General features: G+C 36.7%; 1 protein-coding gene across 2 annotated transcripts in view; it reads right to left on the reverse strand.

Moving 5' to 3' along the window:
* Nucleotides 1-24809, reverse strand: part of ABI1 (abl interactor 1) — a 77465-nt gene that overhangs the window by 15088 nt on the left and 37568 nt on the right. Inside the window, exons 3-8 of one of the 2 annotated variants that reach the window (XM_008070529.2) lie at nucleotides 13470-13646; nucleotides 10601-10615; nucleotides 9785-9885; nucleotides 8416-8556; nucleotides 4679-4779; nucleotides 3401-3481 (exon numbers count right to left, since the gene is read on the reverse strand). In XM_008070529.2, coding sequence (XP_008068720.2) covers nucleotides 3401-3481; nucleotides 4679-4779; nucleotides 8416-8556; nucleotides 9785-9885; nucleotides 10601-10615; nucleotides 13470-13646 — 616 coding nt within the window. The remainder of the gene's footprint in view (nucleotides 1-3400; nucleotides 3482-4678; nucleotides 4780-8415; nucleotides 8557-9784; nucleotides 9886-10600; nucleotides 10616-13469; nucleotides 13647-24809) is intronic. The other variant, XM_021718799.1, reaches the window with a different exon arrangement.

Below are 24809 nucleotides of genomic sequence, written 5' to 3' on the forward strand. Positions count from 1 at the left end.
TCTGCTTTTTTCTTTTTAATTATCATGCTTATATACAGAACTTAATATCTAAACTGAAAAAAGAATTATTAATACTTAAAATTTCAAAAGTTTAATATTTTTAAAGTGAGTAGTGCTGAAAGCCTTTAAGGTTAACTATATTTTCCAAAGTTAACTTCAGGATTAACATTATCATCCTTGCCCCACCCAAACACCAAACACTATCAGCATCCTAGTTTATCTTCATTCACTTGTCTACTTTAATCTTAGAGGTCATACAAGGTATTAGATAAAACTGCACAGCAGGGGTTGTTCATTAAAAGAAGTGCTGATGTGTAACAATTTGGAACTCCCAAACCATAGGCAGTCACTAATTATTTGAATCATCCACATACTCATTTTCTAAATAGAAACAAAGTTTTAAAATAATCATCTATTTAAAAGCCTTCATGAATGAATAATTTTGGACAGCTAGGCTTTCCAGAGCATTAAGAAGTAAGCCTTTAACCATTTTTAATAGAAATCTCTGTAAAGGGATTTCTAGGCTGGGTGCAGTGGCCCACACCTGTAATCACAGCAGTTTAGGGGGTTGAGGCGGGATGATTGTTTGAACCCAAGGAGTTTGAGACCAGCCTATGCAACATAGGGAGAACTCATCTCTACAAAACATCAAAAAATTAGCTGGCCATGATGGTATGCTCCTTAGTCCTAGCTACTCAGGAGTCTGAGACAGAAGGATCAACTGGGAGGTCAGGTTGCAGTGAGACATGATCAAGCCCTACTGCACTCCAGCACGAGTGACAGAGTTAAGACACTGACTCAAAAAGCCAACAAACCAAAAACCAGGGGGAAGGGGGGATTTTTAACTGTCTCTTGCTTATATAAAAAGTTTTATATAATCCAAGTTATTTTTCTTTGTGATTCAAAACTAAAAACGAATTATTTAGTCATTTCAAACTATGTCCATTTTAGAATTTATTAATATTTTATTATGAAATAAACCACAGTGTCAAAGGGTACATGACTGATATGTATACATAATGTTATATATAAATATACAAATTTTTTAAAGAAATAAGATAAACAACCAGCTCAAGAAACAGAATATTAATGATATCACTGAAGCTTCCTGTGTGTCCTTCCTGGATCTCGATCCCACAAGGCATGTGTTAAGCGTTCCTTCTTTTCTATATAGTTTTTAATCACATATGAATATATATCCTTAAACAATATATGTAGTTTCTACAAATTCATGAAATTCTATAAGGGAATGAATCTGTATGTATTCTGTTGAATTGTTCTTTTCCCTTGATAATATTTTTAAAAATTAATTCATGTGGATAAGTATATCAATATTCATTTTTGCTGCTTTATTTGTATGTGAATATACCACAATTGATCCATTTTACATTAGACATCTGGGTTGCACTGAAATTTGTGCTATTAATACAACTACTATGAACACTCCTAAATGTGGTCCCTAAATCTCTCTAGGACAGTGGTTTTCAAACTTCAGCACCAATCAGCATTTCACCTAGAAGGCCTGTGACAATAAAGAAGGCTGGGCCCATTCTCAGAGTTTTTGATTGAAGCAGGTCTGGAATAGGACCTGAGAATTTATATTTCTAACTAGTTTCCAGATGTGGATGGTCTGGGGCTCTAGGACAGTGGTTTTCAAACTTTTTGGTCTTAGGGGTCTATTCAAAAATTAGAAAATTCTAAAAGGCTATTGTTGATGTGGGTTATAGCCACAGATAATTACTGTATTTGAAATGAAAACTGTATTAAAGTTGATACAGTTTTAAAACATATAAATATACAAGCATGCATTTCATTAGCTGTTCAAGCAATAATTTTATCATACTTCATGTGGCTTCTGGAAAATTGCACTGCATAGTTATAACAGAATGAGGATGAAAAAGGAAAATAATGGCCGGGCTCGGTGGCTCAGCCTGTAATCCCAGCGCTTTGGGAGGCCGAGGTGAGTGTATTGCCTGAGCCCGTGGGTTTGAGACCCGCCTGGGCAGACGAGACCTCATCTCTACAATAAATCAAAAATTAGCCGGGCATGGTAGCGCGCGCCTGTAGTTCCAGCTACTTGGAAGGCTGAGGTGGAAGGATTGCCGGAGCCCAGCAGGTCGAGGTTGTGGTGGCCGGGAGCGGCCATGGCACTCCAGTCTGGGTGACAGAGTGAGACTCCAACTCAAAAAAAAAAGAAAAGAAAAAGGAAAATAATAAATATAGTTCTGAACTCAAAAACTCCACGTAAGGATCTTGGTAACCCTCAAAGGTCCTCTAACCATACTTTGAGAACTAGTGCTCTAGAGTAAATCTGTAGAAATGAAATTGATAAATCTAGAGTAGATACATGTTAAACTTGACTAGGCGACAATAAATTACTTTCCAAAATGAGTATGTTAACTAATAGACTCCTATCAGCAATGCACTTCCTGTTACCACACTTCCTCACCAACACTGGTACTAGTGGACTTCTATACATTTTTATCTATCTGGTAGATATAAAATAGCATCCAGTGTAGTTTTAATATTAATTTCCTGATTATTAATTGGGTTGAAGGCATTTTTTTCTGACATGGATTTTCAACCAACAATATCTTTATTAGGGTCTTCTTTTTTATTACTTCCTTTCTCCCTTTTCCTTTGTGTACATGTGCAAATGTTTTGAAAAAATGTTTAAGACAGCTTTATTTCACCTAAACCAAAACTCAGATCTCATTATTTGAAACACTTGGGTATCCATTTCTATCCAGATTACTGTTACTGTGTATTTCTAGGGTGAATGGTTTTTATACTGATATTTAAAATTCCTTATATGTTCACTCTAGTCATCACCAGCTTGGGAACAATTTAAATGCATCTTTATTGAAAAAACTATGTCATGGCATTCTCAGATGTCATAAAAACTAGACCATAACAGAGATTTTCAAACTTTGACCTTCAGGGAAGCCTCAACACCCCATACCATACACCATTTTCCTTTCTATTTTTCTCCTCCTATCCCCGCCTTTTGCCCCAATTCTTATATTTACCAGGGAGTTCCAATCAAGTTTCATTTGGGGGGAGGGGGAGTTACATCACTAATTTAAATGTTTTTGAACAATCACTACTATAAATTATACTAGAAAAATCTAAACAAACAACGAATAAAAACCATATTAAGTTGGTTATAAACCAAGCATAGAAACATTTCATATTACAGAAAAAGTTATTTGTCTACTGTGTAAGTTCAGAAGCCTTTCACCAGAAAAAAATTAGTGTATATTAGATTTAATACTTTAACCTTTGTATTATCACCTGTGACCTAATAACTATAAAAGCTAGCAGTCTATTAGCTACAGAGGCGTTTATTATGAATTATGCAAAGTTAAGTTCAATGGCTCCAAGGGTTATGCAATCTCACCTATCACAGTGCTCACTGGGAGAAGTGGTGGCAGAGGTGGTGCTGGTGGAGCTCCAGAAGGAGGAGGGACAGATATGTTTTCTAATAAAATAGTTTATAATTCAGGTCAGAGTACAAGAAAAGAAAACTAAACATTCTGAAATGGCAAGAAAGTACAAAGTACTGGAAAGAAGAAAAAAGATAACCACAGGTAAAGCATGTTCAAATGACTAAGAATTTTACTAGGTTAAAATGGGCACTGAGTTTATACCTGCATTAACTATAAAATATACCTGCTTTTATAAGCTGCCTTTTCTCCTTTTTCAAAAATATACTTGAAAAGCCAGGAATTTCTTCCCTAACATTTTTCATTATCATACTTTTAAAATGTACATTTTTTAACACTATAAAAAAAAACTCATTTCATTTACTAAAAACCAAGGGCTAATTCAATGCCATCCAAGTATTTCTTTAATACTAAAAAGTAAAAACACTTTTTCTATTTTAATCTTATTTTACATTCATTGCCTTTTACTGAAATATATACTGAATTCACATATAAATGTAGTAAAGTCACAGAACAAGTAAACACCAGAGTTGAGATACTAGCCTACAAAGCAATATGAAAACTCTTTGAAATACAATTCACCTTTATAGACACTGATCCATTGGCTGGAGTATCATACAGTATTGGTCTGCTCTTGAAATAAATGCATTCTTGACTAGTGCTCAAGGCAAATAAATCTGGCCCTCCACATCCATGGGTTCCTTATCACAATATTCAGCCAATAGCAAATCGAAAATATTCAGGTCAAAAAAATGGATGGTTGCATCTCTAAGAATATACAGACTTTTTTCTTGTCATTACTCCCTAAATGATACTGCATAATAACTATTTACAGAGCATTTACACTGCATTAAGTATTAGAAGTAATCTAGAGATTATTTAAAGTACATGAGTGGATGTGTGCAGGTTACATGCAATTATTACTCCAGTTTTTAATCATGAGCATCCTGGAACCAATCCCCCACTGATACTAAAGAATAAATATATTTACAAAGCAAAATGACCAAAAAGTTATTTAACAAAGCTATTTAATATGCACTAAGGAGAAACAGCTGACAAAATTCTAAAGACCATGAAAACCAATCTCAAAATTTTAAATTTATTAGTTTTTATTCTAGCAACAATCACAAATGTAATTAATAATTTTAACCAATGATTACGCTATTTCAGCCTTCCATAATAAAGCTTATAAATATCAGCACATATTAAACACAGATTAATAAATAACAAACCTGGTCCAATAGTGGGTGGTGAAGGTGTAGGCACAGCAATGGGAATGCCAATACTACTGCTTCCACTGTTCTCTCGACTTCCACTTCCTCCACTACTTCCACTGGAAAAAAAGAAAGAAAAAATTGTGGAAAAAATCTAATTCTAGAGACTAAAAAAAAAATTTTTTTAAATGTGATAATCAACCCAAGGCCACTCCTTTTACGAGACATACAGTCATCCCTCAGTCTCCTCAGGGGATTGGTTCCAGGACCCTCCCCCCACATGCCAACATCCATGACGCTCAAGTCTTCCCAGTTAACCCAGCAGAGCCTGCTGATAAGAAAAGTTGGTCCTCCATAACCCACAGGTCCTGCATGCCACAAATACTGTATTTCTGACACAAGGCTGGTTGAATCTAGGGATGTGGAAACCTCAAAAACTTGTGAAATTTTTTAAATGCTTATCGCAAATCTAAACCCTAACACTCGAAGTGGTTTTAATGTTTCACCTTACTTTTCAATCTATCTGAAACCAACATAATGATAATACAGTACTCAGAATCATTTCTGTTGAGAAATTTACAGCCAACAAAATTTTACAGTACGAGTTGACAAGTGTTATTAAACCTTATGAAGAACAGTGAACAATGTAGACATCAACAACTGTCACCAAGATCATAGGCATGAGAACACAGAAACTAAAAATAGTATGAAAGACACCACAAAAGAGAATATACAAGAGGCTATAGAATTAAAAGGGTAATCAATTCCAGTCTGAAATTAATATGAAAATTTCCACTCATCTCAAAGAAAGGAGACAAAACAGGAAAATTTTCTGGAAAATAACCATAATAGCAAAAAAGTAGTGAAGCTTCCATGTGGGCATTCTGAAATAATTGCTGCTGATAAACTCCAACCAATTGCTTCCTATTTTGCTTCTATGGAACTATTATCTTGTAGGCTGTAAGACTTGACACTAGTTGTTTCTAGTAAGTTATAAGATCTTGCACTATCCAGTTGTTTCAGTACTGTGAGTATATACATACAACTATGAAAACATACATGTGTACAAATATAGCCTTGCATATTATGTTTTAAAATCAACATCATTTGCTTGATAAGCCCAGAAACTCAACAGAGCAAAGATTTGCAACACCTGGACAATATCATTCTATAATCAGATTATCATCACATGTTAATGGAAGAGAAAAATAACTTACATAACAAAAATAGCTTAAATGTGAAGGCTTCCCTAACTCCCTCAATCTAGGTGATTAATACACAGCAATGTGCCATCATTGCATCATAGATACATGAATATTTTCATACTTATTTTTGTCTATAACTACTGATTTATGTGTCTTTCTTCTAACACAGAGGTTGGTAAATTATGGCCTGTGGGCTGAAACTGGTCCACTGCCTGATGTTTACAACTTGTGAGCTAAGAATATTCTTAAATGTTAAAAAAAAATAAATCAAGCTGGAAGTAGTAGCTCATGCTGCAATCCCAGCACTTTGGGAGGCAGAGACTAGAGGACTGCCCACGACCAGGGTTTTGAGACCAGTATGGGCAACTTGGCAAGACCTCATCTCTACAATAAATCAAAAAATCAGTCGAGCATGATGGCACACGCCTGTGATTCCAGCTACTTGGATGGCTGAGGCAGAAGAATCACCTGAACCCAGCAGGTGAGACTGCAGTAGTTGTGAGCATGCCACTGCACTGTAGCCTGGGCAACAGAGTGAAACCTTGACTCAAAAAAAAAAAAAAAAATCAAAAGAGGAATACTACTTTCTAACACATTAAAATTATATAAAATTCAAATTTCAGTGCCATAAATAAAGTTTTACTGGAACACAGTCATGCCCATTCATTTACGTATTGTCTATGGCTGCTTTTCTGCTACAATGATAGAACTGAGCAATTGCAGCAGAAAACATATGGCCCTCAAATCCTAAAATATTGACAACCTGGCCCTTTACAGAAAAAGTTTATTCATCTATTTTAATAGAATGAGTCCCTGAAAAAAACAGAACTGTATCCTATTGGTATATGACTAATTTAATAACTCTTAGTAAATGCTTGTTGAGTGTGATTAAACTATCAATGCTTCCATTATAGAGGAAGCCATACTGTAATCCAGTAATTCAATAACAAACATAAAAAGAGAACCATTGAATCCTCACTGAATTTAATTTGATATAGTATCTGCAGTTATCAATTTAACAATTTATTTACTAATAGTGACAACAGCAATAAATACCAATTACCCTAGCATCTTATAGCTTGATACACCCTATTTAGTTGAAGCCTTATAAATAATTTTGCTAAGTTATCTCTAATTTACCAACCTAAAAATCAAAGCAGAGCGGTTCTTTGTCCAAGTAATTCAGTGAGATAAAGAATAAAGCAAATTAAGTCATATAATAAATTTACCTAGATTTATAAAAGTATTCAGAAATTGAAGTGGCTACTTTTGGGGGAAAGAAGGATGAGGCAATAATTGGGAAAGAGCATGACAGGGACTTCTGAGTTGCTGGTAGTTTTCCATTTTCTGATCCGGGGGATAGTTACATGAGTGTGTATCTATCCATCACTTAATAAAGTGTATGCTTTTCTGAAGATATGTTAAAAACCCACTGGGTAGCTGATTTTTAGGACTTTTTTTTTTTTTTAACTGAGTTCAACGTCTCACTCTGTCACCCAGACTGGAGGACAGTGACATGACTCTGGCTTTCCACAGCCTTTACATCTTGGAATTAACTGATCCTCCTGCATCAACCTCCCAAATAGCTGGTACTACAGGCACATGCCACCACACCCAGTTAATTTTTGTATTTTTTGTAAAGACGAGGTCTCACTATGTTGCCCAGGCTGGTCTTGAACTCCTGGGCTCAAGCAATCCTCCTGCCCTGGCCTCCCAGAGTACTAGAATTACAGGCATGAGCCATCATGCCTGGTCCTAAGAACATTTTTAAATAATATATACAATAATATATTCTAGTATATTATCTCTCTTAAAAAAGTCTTCCTTGGATTAAAGCTAAATCTTCTTTCTTCCAATCCCTCAAAGTGTAAATCATGGTGTGTAATTTCTATGACATTTAATCTTTTCTCCAAAAGTATTTAAGAAAAGTTGCCTTGCACCTTTTTAAAAGACCATTTAAAAACATTCTTTTTTGTCTCGCTCTGTCACCCAGGTTGGAGTGCAATGGCATGATCATAGCTCACTGCAGCCTCACTGTAGCCTGGGTTCAAGCAATCTCATACTTCAGCCTCTCGAGTAACTGGGACTACTCAGATAATTTTAACACCAGATAATTTTTTTTTTTTTTTTTGATTTTGTAAAAATAGGGCCTTGCTATACTATCCAGGCTGGTCTGAAACTCCTGACCTTGAGCAACACTCGTGCCTCAGCCTCACAAAATGCTAGGATTACAAGCCTAAATTACCACACCTGGCCCATCTTAAAACATTCTTTAGCCTGATCCAAATATATATCTGTACCTTCGTCAAAAGAAGGAAACACAATTCATTAATAATATAAAGAAATATTTTTAAAATCTAAAAAAAAAAAAAAAAACACTCCAGAAGTTATGACACAAATTTATAGAAACATACATTACCCCCCCCAACATTTACATTGGTATTAGCATTAGAATAGCACTTCACCTTTACTCCACACCTTTATAGGAACTTGTCACCATTCAATAAAACCCATACTCAGATGTTCAAATACTCAACCTGAGAGGTTTACCTGTGTGTCCTTGGTCTCTGATTTAAAGAAGCTGTTCTGCCTGGACTGTGCTGACTTCCAAGCCTAGCAGGACTTGTCATATAGTCATTAGGAACTGTTGGGGGTTTAACAGGTTCCAGGGTTTTATAAGGAGTATTTCGTCTAAAGAAGTGAAGAAAGGAATAATAAGAAAGATAAAATAATACCCCCCCCAATTTGTGACTGTCCCTTTATGACCAAGTATACCAGAATTTTAAAAGATTTTTTAATAAATAAAGTTTATAATTTTTAAAAAGTTCTTAATTGGGGTATATGAATTTTACTACTTCAACATGAAAACTAAAATTTCTTACCATTTCTTAGGAAAACCATAGGAAAGGGTAATTTAAAGTTCTAACCTTCTTTCTAAAAATAATGGTTAAAATTTTTTAAATGTACAATAATATCAAACTTTGAGACATACATTATTCCCAGTTCAGTCACCCATAAACCACTGTCTTTTACAAAGGAAGCTAAATTTCTTTACAAAGGAAGCTGCAATTTATTCCCAACTCAATATGGAAATAGAAATATACATACAGATCCTACTTGTAGCATCATTAATTGCTCAATGAATAATTTTTACTTTTCTGTTTAATAACTTCATGCTTTTTTCAGGGACAGATTTAAAGAATGAAAATGAAAACTAAAATCTTCTTAAAAAATGGATTATTGAACAACTTCTCCACTAAAAACAAGAAATCTAATATAATAGTTCCTGTTGTGAACAAGAAGAACTATAAGATCTTGACAAGTATTCAACGTATTTAGTACACTGAGAATTGGGAAGAATGAAGCCACAAGTGGTTACCTTTTCTAATTCTACAACTGGCCTTCACAAAGCTACACTAGTATGAAGGAGCCTAAAATTTGCAGCAGAAGCACAGTTAGAAGTACTCCAGGTAAAGAAGCTCCTAAGTTTCAGGTGCCATTATATAGGGAAAAGAGAAGAGCTGCAGACTACAAAGCCAAACCACACAAAGTAGACCATTTAGTCAAAGTTTGGTCATATAAATAAAATACTGTGAATACACGAGAAGATATATGTGGAATCCTGTGGTCATTCCATTTAAAACAAACAAGTCAAATTTACATTTTAAAAATTAATAGAGAACAAAAAATTTTTAAATGCCATTTACACATATATAAAAACATTTCTAGTATAGACTTCTATAGAAAATATTATAAAGTAGGCGGAAATCCATTTTGGATTCTGTTCAGAGAAGTGAGAATTAAAATGAATCTGTAAAAGGAAGTGTCACACAGAGGGTCCTGTGGCAAGGATCCACTTAAGTCACAGAAACATCTTTTCCTTTACCATACAAATTCATAAAATGCAGTTAATTCTTACCCCAGTGTTCCCCGGCCTGACATGGGAGGACTTGGTGGTTTCTGAGTAGGAGGATTTGTTCTCGACAGTGTGCCAGTTCTTGCAGGCTGGTTATTTCCATGCTAAAATATGGGGGGGAAAGGTTTTATTTTTATATCAAATTGTTCTCTTGGTGCTTTAACACCATGTATTATTTTTTTAATATCAGAATGTGAAATAAGGATTCCCAGACAATTTTAATAAAGACTTTGGTACTACATTTTAAAAAGTCAAGGAACCACTTACACTTGATTTTTCCGATTATTTTGTGTCACTCATATTTATGGCAAAATACAGATGAGATTATTAGATTTTACATATTAACTTTAAATATTTTCACTGAGATCAAACTTATCTGCATTCAAACACTGAGTTTCCTAAAATTTTTAAATATGAGCAAAAATATAAGCTATAGATTTTGCTGTCAATTTGCTAAAATACCCAACTGAAAAATAACCTTTTTCCTAACAACTCAGTAACAAAGTCACACATGATGTCTGGGAAACCTCCTAATTGTAAGTCAACAAAAGCAAGGCAACTATTGAAAAATGAGCAAAGCAATAAATGTTAGCAAAATTAATGTTCCTATATAAATGTAGATGTCAATATATCTTGGATATATTAACACTGCCAAGCTAGGTGTTGCTGATTTGACTGAATTTGAGTTGATTTAATCTACATAAATCCTACAGGGAAAAGCAGACAGACATAAGAAGAGTTTTCAAATTTTAGTGGCTCTGCAGCCTCTATCAATATAGAGGGAATACTGTGGATCAAATGATAAGTAATGTCTCTTACCTTGGCTTTTAGCCACTTTACGTTGGCAATAAAAGGGGGGGAAAAAGTAGAAATTAATGCTAGATAAGTTATATCTGATAGGACAGGTTTGCATTTACAGTTAATCAATTCATGTTAATAAGCTTGTATCCAGTCCCATTTCAAATATTTTGTAAAGCAAAAGATATCCTTAAGTACTGGGGAAATACTCACGTGCTTCACATATTTTTCAAAAGAAATATATTCATAAGGAAATCACTACTTAATTGTGCCAATTTCACATATGCCCAATTATTTCTTAGGCCAACATTTTATCCCACACAACTAATCCAACTGAATCACAGATGATTAAAAAATACTTTCATTTAAATACAAACACCATAACATATTAGATGTAAAACTATTTTAACACATCAGTGTACAAGACCTAGTACTTTATTGAATGATAAATGCTGAGTATTCATTACTTGAATGGCAGAATAGCATTATTTTTTTTAAAAAGTGATAAACTGCAAATGTTAAAATTCAAAAACACTGGTTTCTTCCAAAATCAAAAAAGAGCCTAGCTTCTTGGGGTTTAAAAATGAAATTATTGGCCAGTCCTGAGTGGCTCAAGACTTTAGTTCCAACACTCTGGAATGCCAAGGCAAGAGGATCACTTGAGCCCAGGAGTTCTGAGAGCAGCCTAGACAACATTGCAAGATCTCATCTCTACAAACAAACAAAAAAATCAAAAAATCAAAAAATTAGCCAGGCATGGTGGCATGTACCTGTTGTTCCAGCTACTCAGGAAACTGAGGTGGACAGAGCCCCTGAGACCAGGAGGTCAAGGCTGCAGTGAGCCAAGATCATGCCACTGCACTCCAGCCTGGGCGACAGAGTGAGACGCCAACTCAATAAAAAAAAAAGAAAGAAAGAAATCATCAGCTGGCTACAGTGAAAGGCCAAGGTGAAAGAATCGTTTGAGCCCAGGTATTCAAGGATAGCGTGAACAACATAGCAAGATTCTGTCTCTTAAAAAACAAAAATTTAAAAAACAAAAACACAAATTCACCATGCACAGTAATGGCTTAGCCAGATTCTAACTAAGGAATAAGCAAGCAGGGTCTGGAAAACCCTCTTCTTTCTAGCTTATAAACGCAAATCCTAAGCAGGCCAACATTAGTTGGAAGATATAGGTAGTTTTAGTTCTAAGTTTTCATCTGAAACAGTTTAGCCAAAATCCAAAATTGAAGAAACACTGCTTTGATCCTAAAGGCTACTTCATGATCGATGACTACTCTGCACACATGAAACAATGTGCACCATCCTAAAGAATTACAACTTTTACTATACCATTAAGAAAAAACTATCTTCAGGTTTTAGAGTTTAACTTTTTATAGATTTGAAGAGTTTCAAGTTCTTTTCATAACATCTGCCATTCTCAGTAAGTACTACCATTTTTCAGGTGACTACAAAGGCAACATTACAGGAAATCATACAAAAGAGGAATTCGCTTTCTCTTTAATACACTCTCATTTGTAGAAACTATATCATGATATTCTTTACGTTTGTTTAAAATAATATTGCTCACTTTTATCTGAAAACAATATCTGGAACCCTACCTAAAACACTACATTTCACCCTGGATTTAGAAAATTAAATTTGAGTAACATTATTAGGCTCCATGAAGAGAAAATATACTAATGTATATCTTATTGTATTACAGTATATGTATATACTTATTACAGTACATTAATATACTGATATATATCTTATAATAAAGTACATAAATTAAATACACTAAACACCACCCTAAAATAACAGAAAATATTCTAAACATGCCCACACATCTTCCCTCATTTGTTGTTTCAAGTAAACAAGAAAATAACAAAATTGGCATTCAAGTATATGCTGGTCTCAAATGAAAGAATAAAGATAATTAGATTGGGAATAAAAACTCAACTTGAACTCCATGTTACTATGCAATGGTGTAACCGTCAGCCTCTCTCAGCCTTTTCTATTAAGTAGTGCAGCTGCACCAGTCAGACCAATCAGCAAATATGTTCACTATGCCAAACATTATTTGGCATAGTAAATAAGACTCCAGTTGACTCCTTAAAAATTGTTTTAAAAATTGTGAAGACCAAAAACAAAGTCAAATAATAGTCCTCTTAGAAAGGGACTACCACATTCCAAAGGAATAGTTAGTTTATTCAAGCAGAGATGGCTAAAGAATTTAGATCACTCTAGAAGCTTGCAAAATGGCCCATGAATACCAAAAAATTGACGGATTACTGGAATTCTTCAAGATCAGTTAGTTCTGCCATCCTTAGAAATGAACATGGGCAACAAATAATCTCTTTTCTAAAAGCCTGTGGTGCTTTGGGGGGTTTTTTTTGGGGGGGAGTACAGCTATACAGAACAAAATTACATACAAGTTTCATTTTTTTAAGTAACTTGCTGGATTTATATATGAACACATACAGGTACACGGATATACAAACACATACACATATTTAGTAATAAAAATATTTATAAATTATTTTTCTAAACCAATTTTGGACAACATATAGATTTTTATTTTTAAACATTTTTATCTTTAAATAAATAGAGATGAAAGCAGGACATCACATTCACAACACAATTTTATAATACTAGTTTAAGATTAAAATGGTTTATTTAATGAATAACCATTTTAAGTTTTATCTTTTTTAATACAGTTGCAAGTAAATTCTGCCCCAAGCTTAGTAAAATAAATAACTAATATTAAATATTCTGTGAAAAACAATGATAGCTGCTAAAGAGAATCTATTAATTAAGAAAATTATCTTTATCACATTTCCTTCCTATCCAAAATACTTACTGGATATGAAAATCAGTTCAAGTTAATGCAAAATAAAATGCTTACCTTGACACCATGGCCCACATCATCCAGAACTGTGTAGTCAATTGGTTTCCGAATATACCTTACAGGGCGCTCCATGTTTGCAGGTGCTATTATTTTATGAGTTCTTGATGTATTCTTATTTGTTGTTAAAATACCAATCTCTCTTCGAGCCACTTTCTCTTTATGAATATCCACAGTCTATATTTTAAATTTGAACAAAGCAAGAAAACATTATTTGGCATAGTAAATAATATATGTGACATTCATATATATTGGACCATATATAGGCTGGACCATAAGACTGTACCACACGTCTATGTTCCAGTGGATACTATATCTTTCTCTTCAAAATTAAGCAAATCATACAAAGCTAAAAGTAGGGAATATTTAAAGGAGATTAAAAGCAACTAATTTAATGTATTTGATTCTAAAACAATTCTCAGTTTTCTGTCCTAAAGACTTGATACAAGTAGAAGGGGAGAGGAGTCCTGCTTTTTAGTAGTTTACACTTTATTTGTTCATTGGGACCCCAGACCAAAAAAAAAAATCAGTAATTACAACACAATGAGGTAAGTGCTATAATGACACACACACAGTTTATTTGAAATTATTATAATGGTGTTGACAGCAAAACAACTAACTAGATTGAACAGGGTTCACTTAAAGCCTGTACAGAAGAGGCAGATTTTAAAGGATGAATAGGGATACAAGAGGCAGATATGGAAATTATTAATGGCAGAAAAGAATAACATGCTACAGACAAAAGGATAAGAAAAAATGACAAGAGCAGAGGTAATAAACTGTCAACAAGTAGTCTACACACCTGTTTGGTGCAACCTACCTAGTACTGGCCTATGAATTTTTTTAATAATTTTTTTTTTTTTTGAGTCAGAGTCTCACTCTGTCACTCAGGCTTGAGTGCAGTAGCATGATCACAGCAAACTGCAGACTCAACCGCCTGTGTGCAGGCCACCCTTCCACCTCAGTCTCCCAAGTAGCTAGACTACAGGCTCACATCACCACACCTGGCTAAATTTTTTGCTTTTTGTAGAGATGAGGTCTCACTATGTTATGCAATCTGGTCTTGAGCTCCTGTGCTCAAGCAATTCTCCTGCCTCAGCCTCCCAAAGTGCTGGGATTACAAGTATGAGCAACCACATCTGGCCAAAAATATATTTTAAAATTTAGTTGCCAATATTTTAAAATTGAATAGTAGTCGAGCTGGACATGGTGGCTCACACCTATGATCTCAGCACTTTGGGATCAACTCAAAAAAAGAAATAAATGAAATAAATAAAACTGGGTAGTAGTCAGCATATGAGAAATAATTGCACAACTGCTCAACAACTTAAGCTTTGTCCTAACAGTAATGGGAAAGCAATGACAAATCTGAGTGACATGATCATATCTGCATTTTAAGAAGATTCCTCTAGAAGAGACACTGAGAACAGAAAGAACAAGACAACAGGCAGTGAAACCAGGTAAGAGGCAATTATGGCAGTTCTGTCTTATTTCACCAGAATTTTTTAATTGATTGGGAAATCAAAAATGCTATACCAACTCCAAAATAAAGTGAAAGGAGACACCTCCCCCATGAGTATCTAGCACTTTTGCATATCTTGTGAGAAGCCGCACTAATGCCCTTTGTTTATTATAGAGTACTGTTTATATAGTAAACAGCCTTAGAAAAAAACATAGTTGTCTCCTTGTAAAGCAAAAAGCAATTTACTGTCCAATATAACAAAGATGATGCAACCCTCCAGTGCAAAGGTTAGAAAGCTTTTCTGTAAACTAAAAAAAATTTAGTCCCTAAACTGGGAGTCCCTTTCCTCTAAAGCACCCAACTATGGTTGCAGGCATTATCTGGCTCTCTCTGTAGTACCTGGGGAAACTGGGTCTCAGTATCTGGCACAAATGATGATACTCTGACTACTGCTACTGCCATAAGTAAGGATGATCCTCTGTTTCTGTTCCAGGAATCTCATGAATCCATGAAATTGCAGTAGGCTAACTTGTTAGCTTGTAAAGGTAAAATCTCAGGCCCTTCACAACTGCTGACAGTTTTGGCAAGGATCAGTTTTGGGAAAAGACTTCTAGAAACGGAAGGAAAGGCCAGTTAACAGGGACTGAGAAAAGTCCTTACATACCACTAATGAACATGTTAACCAAATTATATGGCCAACTAGGCCATGAATGGTCCTCCACACTATTGCCCGTTGATGAGACTGAATTAAAGAGGAAGTTTCAGGCTAAATAGCAGGAAATAGGTACGTTCAAAGACAACAACCTGAATGATGCCCTGATTATTGCCAAGTCCTTCTCATCAAGCTGACAGCCTCAGAAGGTCTGCTCCATGAACAACTAGTACCAAGATTTGTCTGCTGGAGGGAGGGGGAACACATAAGGTTCTGATCCCTATTGAACAACAGTTAACAGAGACATCATCTACACTGAGTGTGAAAGGAGGAAAACATGCAACCATTGTGGGCACAACCAGGTCAATCTTTAGAACTCTGGCTAGTTTGCTTGGAAGACGAGAGGCATGAAATTACATTGCTCGGCACGTAATGCTCACTGAAGAAAGGCAACAGCTGACTATCTTACTGCTTAGCTCCTCCTGCAATCTATTTTGTTAACATTCAATCCTTCTGAAATGACAATAAAAGGTATCAGCATTTTTTGGTAGCAGGTCCTGTCTGCTATAAGAAACCTTGGAATTCTTGGGGAAATTTCCCTTAGACAAACTCCCTTGGCCACCAATCAGTCTACAGGCTCTTATTGTACTGGTTTGGCTTTTAAATGATGAAGGGAACTGGAGAATCAGAAACCAGTCCATTGAATCTAGGTAATTCTTGTTGTTAGCCCTGCAGTCTTAGAAAACTCCTGAAGTCCTAATATTGAAAACTAGCAAGAATTTAAGACATATTACTTGACAACGGAGCTGCAAATAACCCATATTAAGGTGGACTCCTAAAAAACAATGATAACACTGTGCAGATCAAGCCCATGTCAGCCAAAGGGTTACAAAACCCACTGCCTCCGCCAGAAAGCAATGTGGTGATAGCTGTTGAATCAAGATGTTCTCAAACAGATATGGATGATATCCACAATGAAGACCTTGCCACAGAATTATAGGGCTTGGGGTGGACCTAAAACACTGCAGGTAAACAAAATAAATGCCCAGTTTACTGATACAGAGTTGCTCTTCCCCAGGTTCCTTCACAGCTCAACCTCAACTGCTTTAAAGAGAAAGATGATTAGTGGTGGGGCCAAGTTCTCCAAATTCCCAAAGAAGGTTGAAGACAAAACACACCTGGGCATGCTAGGTAATTCTGGGAAGGGGACAAACTCAAAATCTATGGCTGGCTCTACTGGATATAGAAGCCCGGTCACATTCATACTTGTCCTGTGCTTTGGGGTAGGGTTCACAGTGGGGAGAGAAAGCTAATGTAAACTTTTGGGTGAGCCTTTTTTGGACCATCCAATGAACTACTGTTGTACACTGAGCTTCCACTGCTGAATGTATAATTGGTATTAATATTTTACATGCCTATACTGTGAATGCTCATAAGTTCCGGAGAAGATTATGCCCACTGGGAAGAGCTCTGTAGAAAGGCACTAGTAGCTTTAGAGCCCTACAATCCTTATGACCCTTTGAGCAAACGTATCTGTGCACAGATGATTTTAATGACCACAGCCTCTGGCAAAAGGAGTAGCCTCCTATGGAGGTGCCTCTTCAGTTTCGATTCAATGCCTCCCTGACACAGCTGCTAGGTATACCTCTTCTGAAAAGATTCCCATCTGAGAATAGGTTGACTCAAACACAATGACTAAGGAGGTAGGCAAGGCCCACCTAGCCTCTCTCATCACATGGATGTGGTATATTCAAGAATACAACCAGCCTGTGGCATCTCAACTTTACACTAAAAAAAAAAAAAAAAAAAGTAGCAGCTATCTCTTTGGGAAAGTCTGATGTTCCATTCTGAAACTTAAACCAAAGCTGCTAGCTCAGTGAGGCCTCTGACTCACAGAGGTTCCCCTAAATGCCTTGACCTGGTTCACTGATAATTCAACTAAGCTGAAACCCCCTATAGTGTCCAGTGGGCTGCTGCACAGAACCTCAGTGACGCCTACACAGAACTGAAAATGGTGTGGCTGCCCTGTTCTATGGGCAGAACTCAAGAACATTCTCACAGATCTGGCCAATATTCCCCTTGAAAACCTTGCTATATTTTTACTGGCTCAAGCATTACCAATAGCATGTTTGTTCTGCCACTTGGAAAACTACAAGATGATATACTACAGACTGTCCATAAACTGTAGAGATTAATTGTAGTTGCTGATCAAACCATCTGGGTCACCTAGATGCTCATGGTAAGGACCCACTGGCTGATGAGACCAATTGGAACCAAGCTCGCACTGCTCAGACTGCTACTACTGGTGCTAAATCCAGTATCATGCCAAACACAGGAACATTTCTATCATTACAGAGTAAACACAAAGTAAAGGACTTGATGCTCCTGATGCAAAGGGTATCACCTTGTCTCAGGCTTGTGGGTCTTAGAATAAGACCTGTCTCTCGGCTTTAGTGCCATCTTCTTAGAAACCTCCATGCCATGCGAGCCAAGTGGAGGAAGAAGTCAATGCGCAGGCTAAAGTGCAAAAGAAGAAAGATGAGGCAGAGGCAACCGTGGAGGCCACAGAAGCAGAAACATGAAATGTCAGAGGCTTGGAATGCTGGTACAAGTTGTCAGACTGCATGCTAACTTGTCTCTCAAAGAATCTAGAACTCCACACCATCCGATTATCAAGACAACCTCTGAGAGTCCCACCTTGCTCATCACACCAAAACAGTCCCTGTTGGTCCTTTGCACTAGACCTGTGACACACTTGACTAGTTCTGTGTTGAGTTGTGGTCGAGTGTAATAAGTGTACAATAAATCATCTCTTTTGCTGTCTTAGCTGAAGAATCAAAAAAGAAAAAAGAAAAAGACCCATTGTCTCACAGTGAGAGAGACAACAACACATGCTACTAGCAGATTGACTATACCAGACCTCTGACAATACTCTTTAGGTTATCAGTGGTGCCACATTGTTGATGACACTTTTACAGGGTCTGGTATTGCTATTCCTGTCAATAAGCAGGCTCCAGCCACACTATTGTGGCCCTTGACATTAATCTGTGTCCTGTATTTGACTTTGCACACCATTTGCAATATGACGATGGTGTGTTTTTTATTACAAAAGTCACTCAACAATGAGCTAGGTATTTGGCACTCTACCATCTGCAAGTGTCTTGCATTGCCTCAAAAATCAACTAAAAAAACCTCAACAACAACAAAAAAGAAACAACCTGATTCAAAAATGAACAAAAAGCCTGAATGGACATTTCTCCAAAGAAGATATGCATACAGCCAATGAGCACACAAAAGGATGCTCAAAGTCACTTATCATTACAGAAATATCAATCAAAACGACAATGAGATACAATCTCATCTCCAAAAGAATGGTTTCTATTTAAAAAAAAAAAAACCAACAAACCAGAAAATGACAAGTATTATTGGTGAGGATGTGGAGAAACTGGAGCTCTTATACACTGCTGGTGGGAATGTAAAAGGTACAGCTGCAGGGGAAAACAGTATGGTGATTCCTCAAAAGGTTAAAAAAAAAGAGAGAGAGCTGGGCAAGGTGGCTCATGCCTGTAATCCCAGCACTTTGAGAGGCGGAGGCGAGAGGATTGCCTGAGTCCAGGGGTTCGAGACCAGCCTGGGAAACTTGGTGAGACCTTGTCTCCACAATAAAACAAAAAATTAGCCGGGTGTGGTAGCACACGCCTGTGGTTTCAGCTACTTGGAAGGCTGAGACCAAAGGATCACTTGAGCCCAGCAGGTTGAGGCTGCGGTGGCCAAGAGTGTGCCACTGCACTCCAGCCTGGGTGACAGAGCAAGACTCCATCTCAAAAAAAAAAAAAAATAGAATTACCATATTAACCCGTGATTCCAATTCTGGGTACACACCGAAAGAATTGAAAGCAGGGTCACCTACCAACATTATTCACAACAGCTAAACAACAGAACTAATAGATGAATGAACAAAATCTCCTGTCAACCAAAGTTTTTATCTGGAAGTTTTGAGAAGGTTGTGTTATGATTTTACAGAGGAAACATCCCAAGTTGTGGCAAACAAGTGACTGGTTCTTCTACCATAACAATATACCTGCTCACACTGGCGCTGAGTGTTAAGCAGTTTTTGACCCAAAAAACCAGCATGACCCGTGGCCACCCTCCCTATTCACCATATCTTGCCCCAATTTTTTTGTTTGTTTCCCAGATGATAAAAGTCCTCAAAGGGAAACATTTTGGCATGTGGAAGAGGTGAAACAAACAAAAAAAAAAGGCCAAAGGACTACATGACAGCAAAACTGACAAATTCAAAAATTGTTTTTGAACAGTGGAAAAAGCATCTCTATAAGTGTATTGTATCAAACGGAAAGTACTTTGAAGGTGACTGAAGTTTAAACATGTAAGAATAAATAGACAATTTTTTATAAATAAATTCCAGGGATTTTTGGGTCCCCCTCATATTCAGCCTTAAGAAGGAAGGAAATTATGACTACGCTACAATACAGCATAGTTGAGGACGCTATACTGAGTGAAATAAGTCAGTCATAAAAAAACAAATACTGTGTAATTCCACTTATATAAGGTACCCAGAGCTATACTATTCATGGAAACAGGAAGCAGAGAGATAGTGGTTGCCTGGGGCTAGAAGGAGAAGACAAAGGAAACCTGTTGTTGAATGGGTATAGAGTTCCAGTTCTCTAAGATGAAAAGAGTCCTAGGAATTGGTTGCACAACATTGTGACTCTACTTAACACTACTGAGCTGTACACTTAAAAATCGGTCACTAAGCCGGGCTAGGTGGCTCAGTCTGTAATCCCGCGCCTTTGGGAGGCTGAGGTGAGTGGATTGCTTGAGCCCGCGGGTTCGAGACCCACCTGGGCAGCGAGACCTCATCTCTACAATAAATAAAAAATTAGCCGGGCGTGGTAGCGCATGCCTGTAATTCCGGCTACTTGGAAGGCTGAGGCGGAAGGATCACTGGAGCCAAGCAGGTCGAGGCTGCGGTGGCCGAGAGCAGCCACTGCACTCCAGTCTAGGCGACAGAGTGAGACTCCAACTCAAAAAAAAAAAAACCGGTCACTGAACGTGGCTGTCTCCAGAAAAAGAACTCCTGCTGGCCACTTGGAAGTCTATCCTGGCCAAGAAGAGATGTCCCCTAGTGGGTTCTTGAAACAACTATTTTCACAATGAAACAATTCATATCTTCTGACCACCTCCTACCTTGGAAATTCTGAGGATTATCTGATATAGAATCACTGATGTTACAAAACGTAAAAGAGTCATAATTTTTTTTAAGAATGTCTCTACACATCTTTTAAACTCCTTCCTCTTCTAATAGGTTCACCACAAGTTTAACTAGTACAAATTTTAACTAAATTCTGCTTGACAAAGAATTAAGTTTAGGGATCTATAACTCCACAGACAGAAAGATATTGAGATTTCACTGGAAGGTGAAAAAGGCCAACACTCACCTTTGACTTGCTTCTACCTTCCTGAGAGGGTACTCAATCTCTGGCTCCTTTTAAGTCATTTTATGGATGCAGTGCCTCCGGGTTTAGTACCAGGCACTTTCCTCTCCTTGCCAAACTCATCCATATTTAGGCTTCAATTACCATTTATACGCACATAAACTTTTCTTTTTTTTGAGTTGGAGTCTCACTCTGTCGCCCAGGCTGGAGTGCAGTGGCACGCTCATGGCCATCACTGCTTCGACCTGCTGGGCTCTAGCGATTCTTCTACCTCAGTCTTCCAAGTAGCTGGAACTATAGTCGGGCACCACCATGCCCAACTAATTTTTTTATTTATTGTAGAGACAAGGTCTCATCAAGTTGCCCAAGCTGGTCTCGAACCCCTGAACTCAAGCAATCCTCTCGCCTCGGCCTCCCAAAGTGCTGCGATTATAGCCTTGGCCACCATGCCCAGCCAACTTTTCTATATCCATTCAAAACTTCTTCTCTGAACTTCAGTCATACATAAAACTGACATTCCTCTCATATATTTCAAAGGTACCTCAAAGTGAATACGCAAAATCAAACACATATTCTACTCAACTCTCTTTCAATGTCCCTACTTCAAAGTTATGTCAGACATTTAGCATTTACTTCATATCCAATATCACTAAATCTTGTCATATTTACCTTTAAATACCAGAAATCCATTTCCTTCTGTTTCCAACACTTTAATCCTAGTCAATCTACTATCATCTCTCACCTTGGCTATTTCAACAGCCTTCTAATTGGTCTACTTACATCCAGTCTGGCCTTTTCCCAATCTGCTTTTCTATGGTGTAAACCATGGTGCTCTTTACCAAAAGAAAATAAACTTGAGAAAACAAAATGAAAAAAGTGTGTATATCTCACTTGCTTAAACTTATTAAAAGTGCATCCCATGTGGTTCCCCATCTTTCAGGGAAAAATAAATTCAAAATGGCTCAAGTAGACCCTAATTCTTCTCAAACATAATGGAGTCCATAACTCTTCTTAAAATCATCTTTTTCTCACCGGTGTCTCCTACTTCCCTCACACACTGAAGAACTATTCAGAGCACTATTTGAAATTACTTGAAAAATTTTACTCTGGTCTACTCCCTCTCCATTCTCTCAGTTCTGACTAACGTCCAAATCACAACCCGTCCAGCAACACACAACCCTCCATATGGCAGGGTGAGCAAATAAAGCAGGTTGGAGGAGGGGAACAAGTTTGGAACATTTGTATAACAACAGTATGCATATGTTCACCAGGCTGGAGGTAGTGTTTTTTCAGTGAGACTAATTCTTTTTCATTCTTGAATTCTCTAACTTTCACATTTTTCCCTTCATCTTCAGACAGCAAAAGAAACTGTTTGATGTAAAGAAAATTTGTTTTTAGACTTAGCATACTAGAAACAAAAATCAGAGTTAGAGTTGACAAGGAGAAGGCCCAGGTGACTATCCTATGGCAGCAACCTTTAGACTCACTGGTTTAAAAAGAGGGAAACACACACGCAAACACACACACACACACACACACACACACACACACACACACACACACACTAGAAATCAGAAAACTTAGGTTTAAATACTGGCTCCTTTCACTACTAGTTGTGAAATTTTATACCAATCTTAATTCACTAAGATTCCATTTTACTTATAATAATGGAAATAGGATATTAGAATCTTGATGCAAAAAAAGTACTAAAAAAATCTAAATACAAATCTTAATATCGAACTATCCAAACTGCAACAGTACAATTAAGGTAAAGCATGTGTTAGTATGAAAACATGGGTGCATCACATTATGTATTCAAATTAAAATGAATGTGAATTATGTTTAAATCTCCAGTTTTGCCACTAGCAACAAGATTTTGAAACTCCTCAGAGGCAGTCTATGAAGCACTAAGGTTCTGGCAGATTGAAATTCAATGATTCCAGGGTAAACAAGTCCTCAAGGCTAAATTCATTTGAAAAAAGAAAATGGATCTTAAAGATGTGGATATCAAAAGTGCCAACTAGAGAAAAGACAGAAACCACAGAGAAGTTCTCATAAATGAAGACTGATGAGTCACAGCACCTGAGGCAGAAGTAACCAAGTCAAAATAGTATTTGAGACAAATCTAGAATAGAATGAACATGTTCGGGGGATCACCTGTTAAAGCATGAGTACATTTTTGAAGACCTTATGCAATTTAAAGCTCACAAAACTCAATAACTAAGTTTAACAAAGACCTGTGTTTCCATTTACTAGCTAAACATCAAATGATAATAAACAGTTTAACAATTCCCTTGTCCAGTTTTGAAATTATGCAACAGTTCACAAAATTTTAATTTAAAGGAAGTCTTGACATTTTAAAAATAATTTTCTGGATGTTACTATTTTATATTGTGTTTTTAGCACATACAATGCAATTACACTAAAATGCTACAATGGGTTGATAAAAAAGATAGTTGCAGTAGTCCATAAGCAAACAAGGTCTTTGAATTTGGGTAACTTAAGAGGCACAATTTAGAACTAATATAAGAAACTAGAAAACTCTTCTGACAGACTCAATATGACAAGCAAAAGTAATACCAAGAGTTGTGAGAGAAAATAGTAGTAAAAAGAAACATAAGTAGCATAAGGAAATATCCTAAATAAAAAGTATTACAATACCCTGAATAAAACCCCTTAAAAAAAACTCTCTCCTCTATTCAATTATACACTTTACTTCCAGTTATAAATAGAGAAAGAAATTAAGAGACAGTGGAAAAGGAGTTTAATAAAGAAAGCTGAGGGAAAAAAATAGGTGGCATTCAAAACCAGGTATAACACACCAACACCCATTATATATACCCTACTGTCCCACTTCCATCCAATGTAGTTTTGATGAAAAGTCCCCAACTTGATCTCCAGTTTCGATGTATCCTATTAAAAATCCCAGTAGAAAGCCGGGCTCGGTGGCTCAGTCTGTAATCCCGCACCTTTGGAAGGCTGAGGTGAGTGGCTTGCCTGAGCCCACGGGTTCGAGACCCGCCTGGGCAGCGAGACCTCATCTCTACAATAAATCAAAAAATCAGCCGGGCGTGGTAGTGTGCGCCTGTAATTCCAGCTACTTGGAAGGCTGAGGCGGAAGGATGCCGGAGCCCAGCAGGTCAAGGCTGCGGTAGCCGGGAGCGGCCACTGCCCTCCAGTCTGGGCGACAGAGTGAGACTCCAACTCAAAAAAAATAAAAATAAAAAAATTAAATAAAATAAATCCCAGTAGAATTTTTCATAGTTTCAGAATGTATATGGAAGGGCAAAGGGGAAAGAATGGCTAAGATGTGATTTAAAAGAAAAATTAGATGAGAGAAGGATAATTTGCCTATATGAAGCCATACTAAAGAAGACAGTAAGGTATCTTACACAGAGTTAAATAAATGAACCAAAACAAAAGAAGAAAGAACTCAGAAACAAACTCATGCTTATAAGGAAACAGTACCTTACAGTGATGGCACAGGGGAAAGAATGTACTGCTCGAGTAGAACAAAAGTTTGTCATACAGAAACACTGAAAATGGAGCCCTACTTCACACCATAGGAAAAAATTCCAAATCCTCTAAATGGGAATCCAAATAAATGACATATTTATTCTTGAAATATTATATATTAATAAGAATTAAATACTAAGAGTGAACTATCCATATGCAAAATAGACCAATCTTAAAAATTATCATACTGAATTTAAAAATGCAAACTATGCCAGACTACATACAGCATGAACCCATTTTTTTTTTTTTTTTTT

This window comes from Carlito syrichta, unplaced genomic scaffold (assembly GCF_000164805.1).
Source record: "Carlito syrichta isolate Samal-C Ts95f unplaced genomic scaffold, Tarsius_syrichta-2.0.1 Scaffold313477, whole genome shotgun sequence".
Lineage (NCBI taxonomy): Eukaryota > Metazoa > Chordata > Mammalia > Primates > Tarsiidae > Carlito > Carlito syrichta.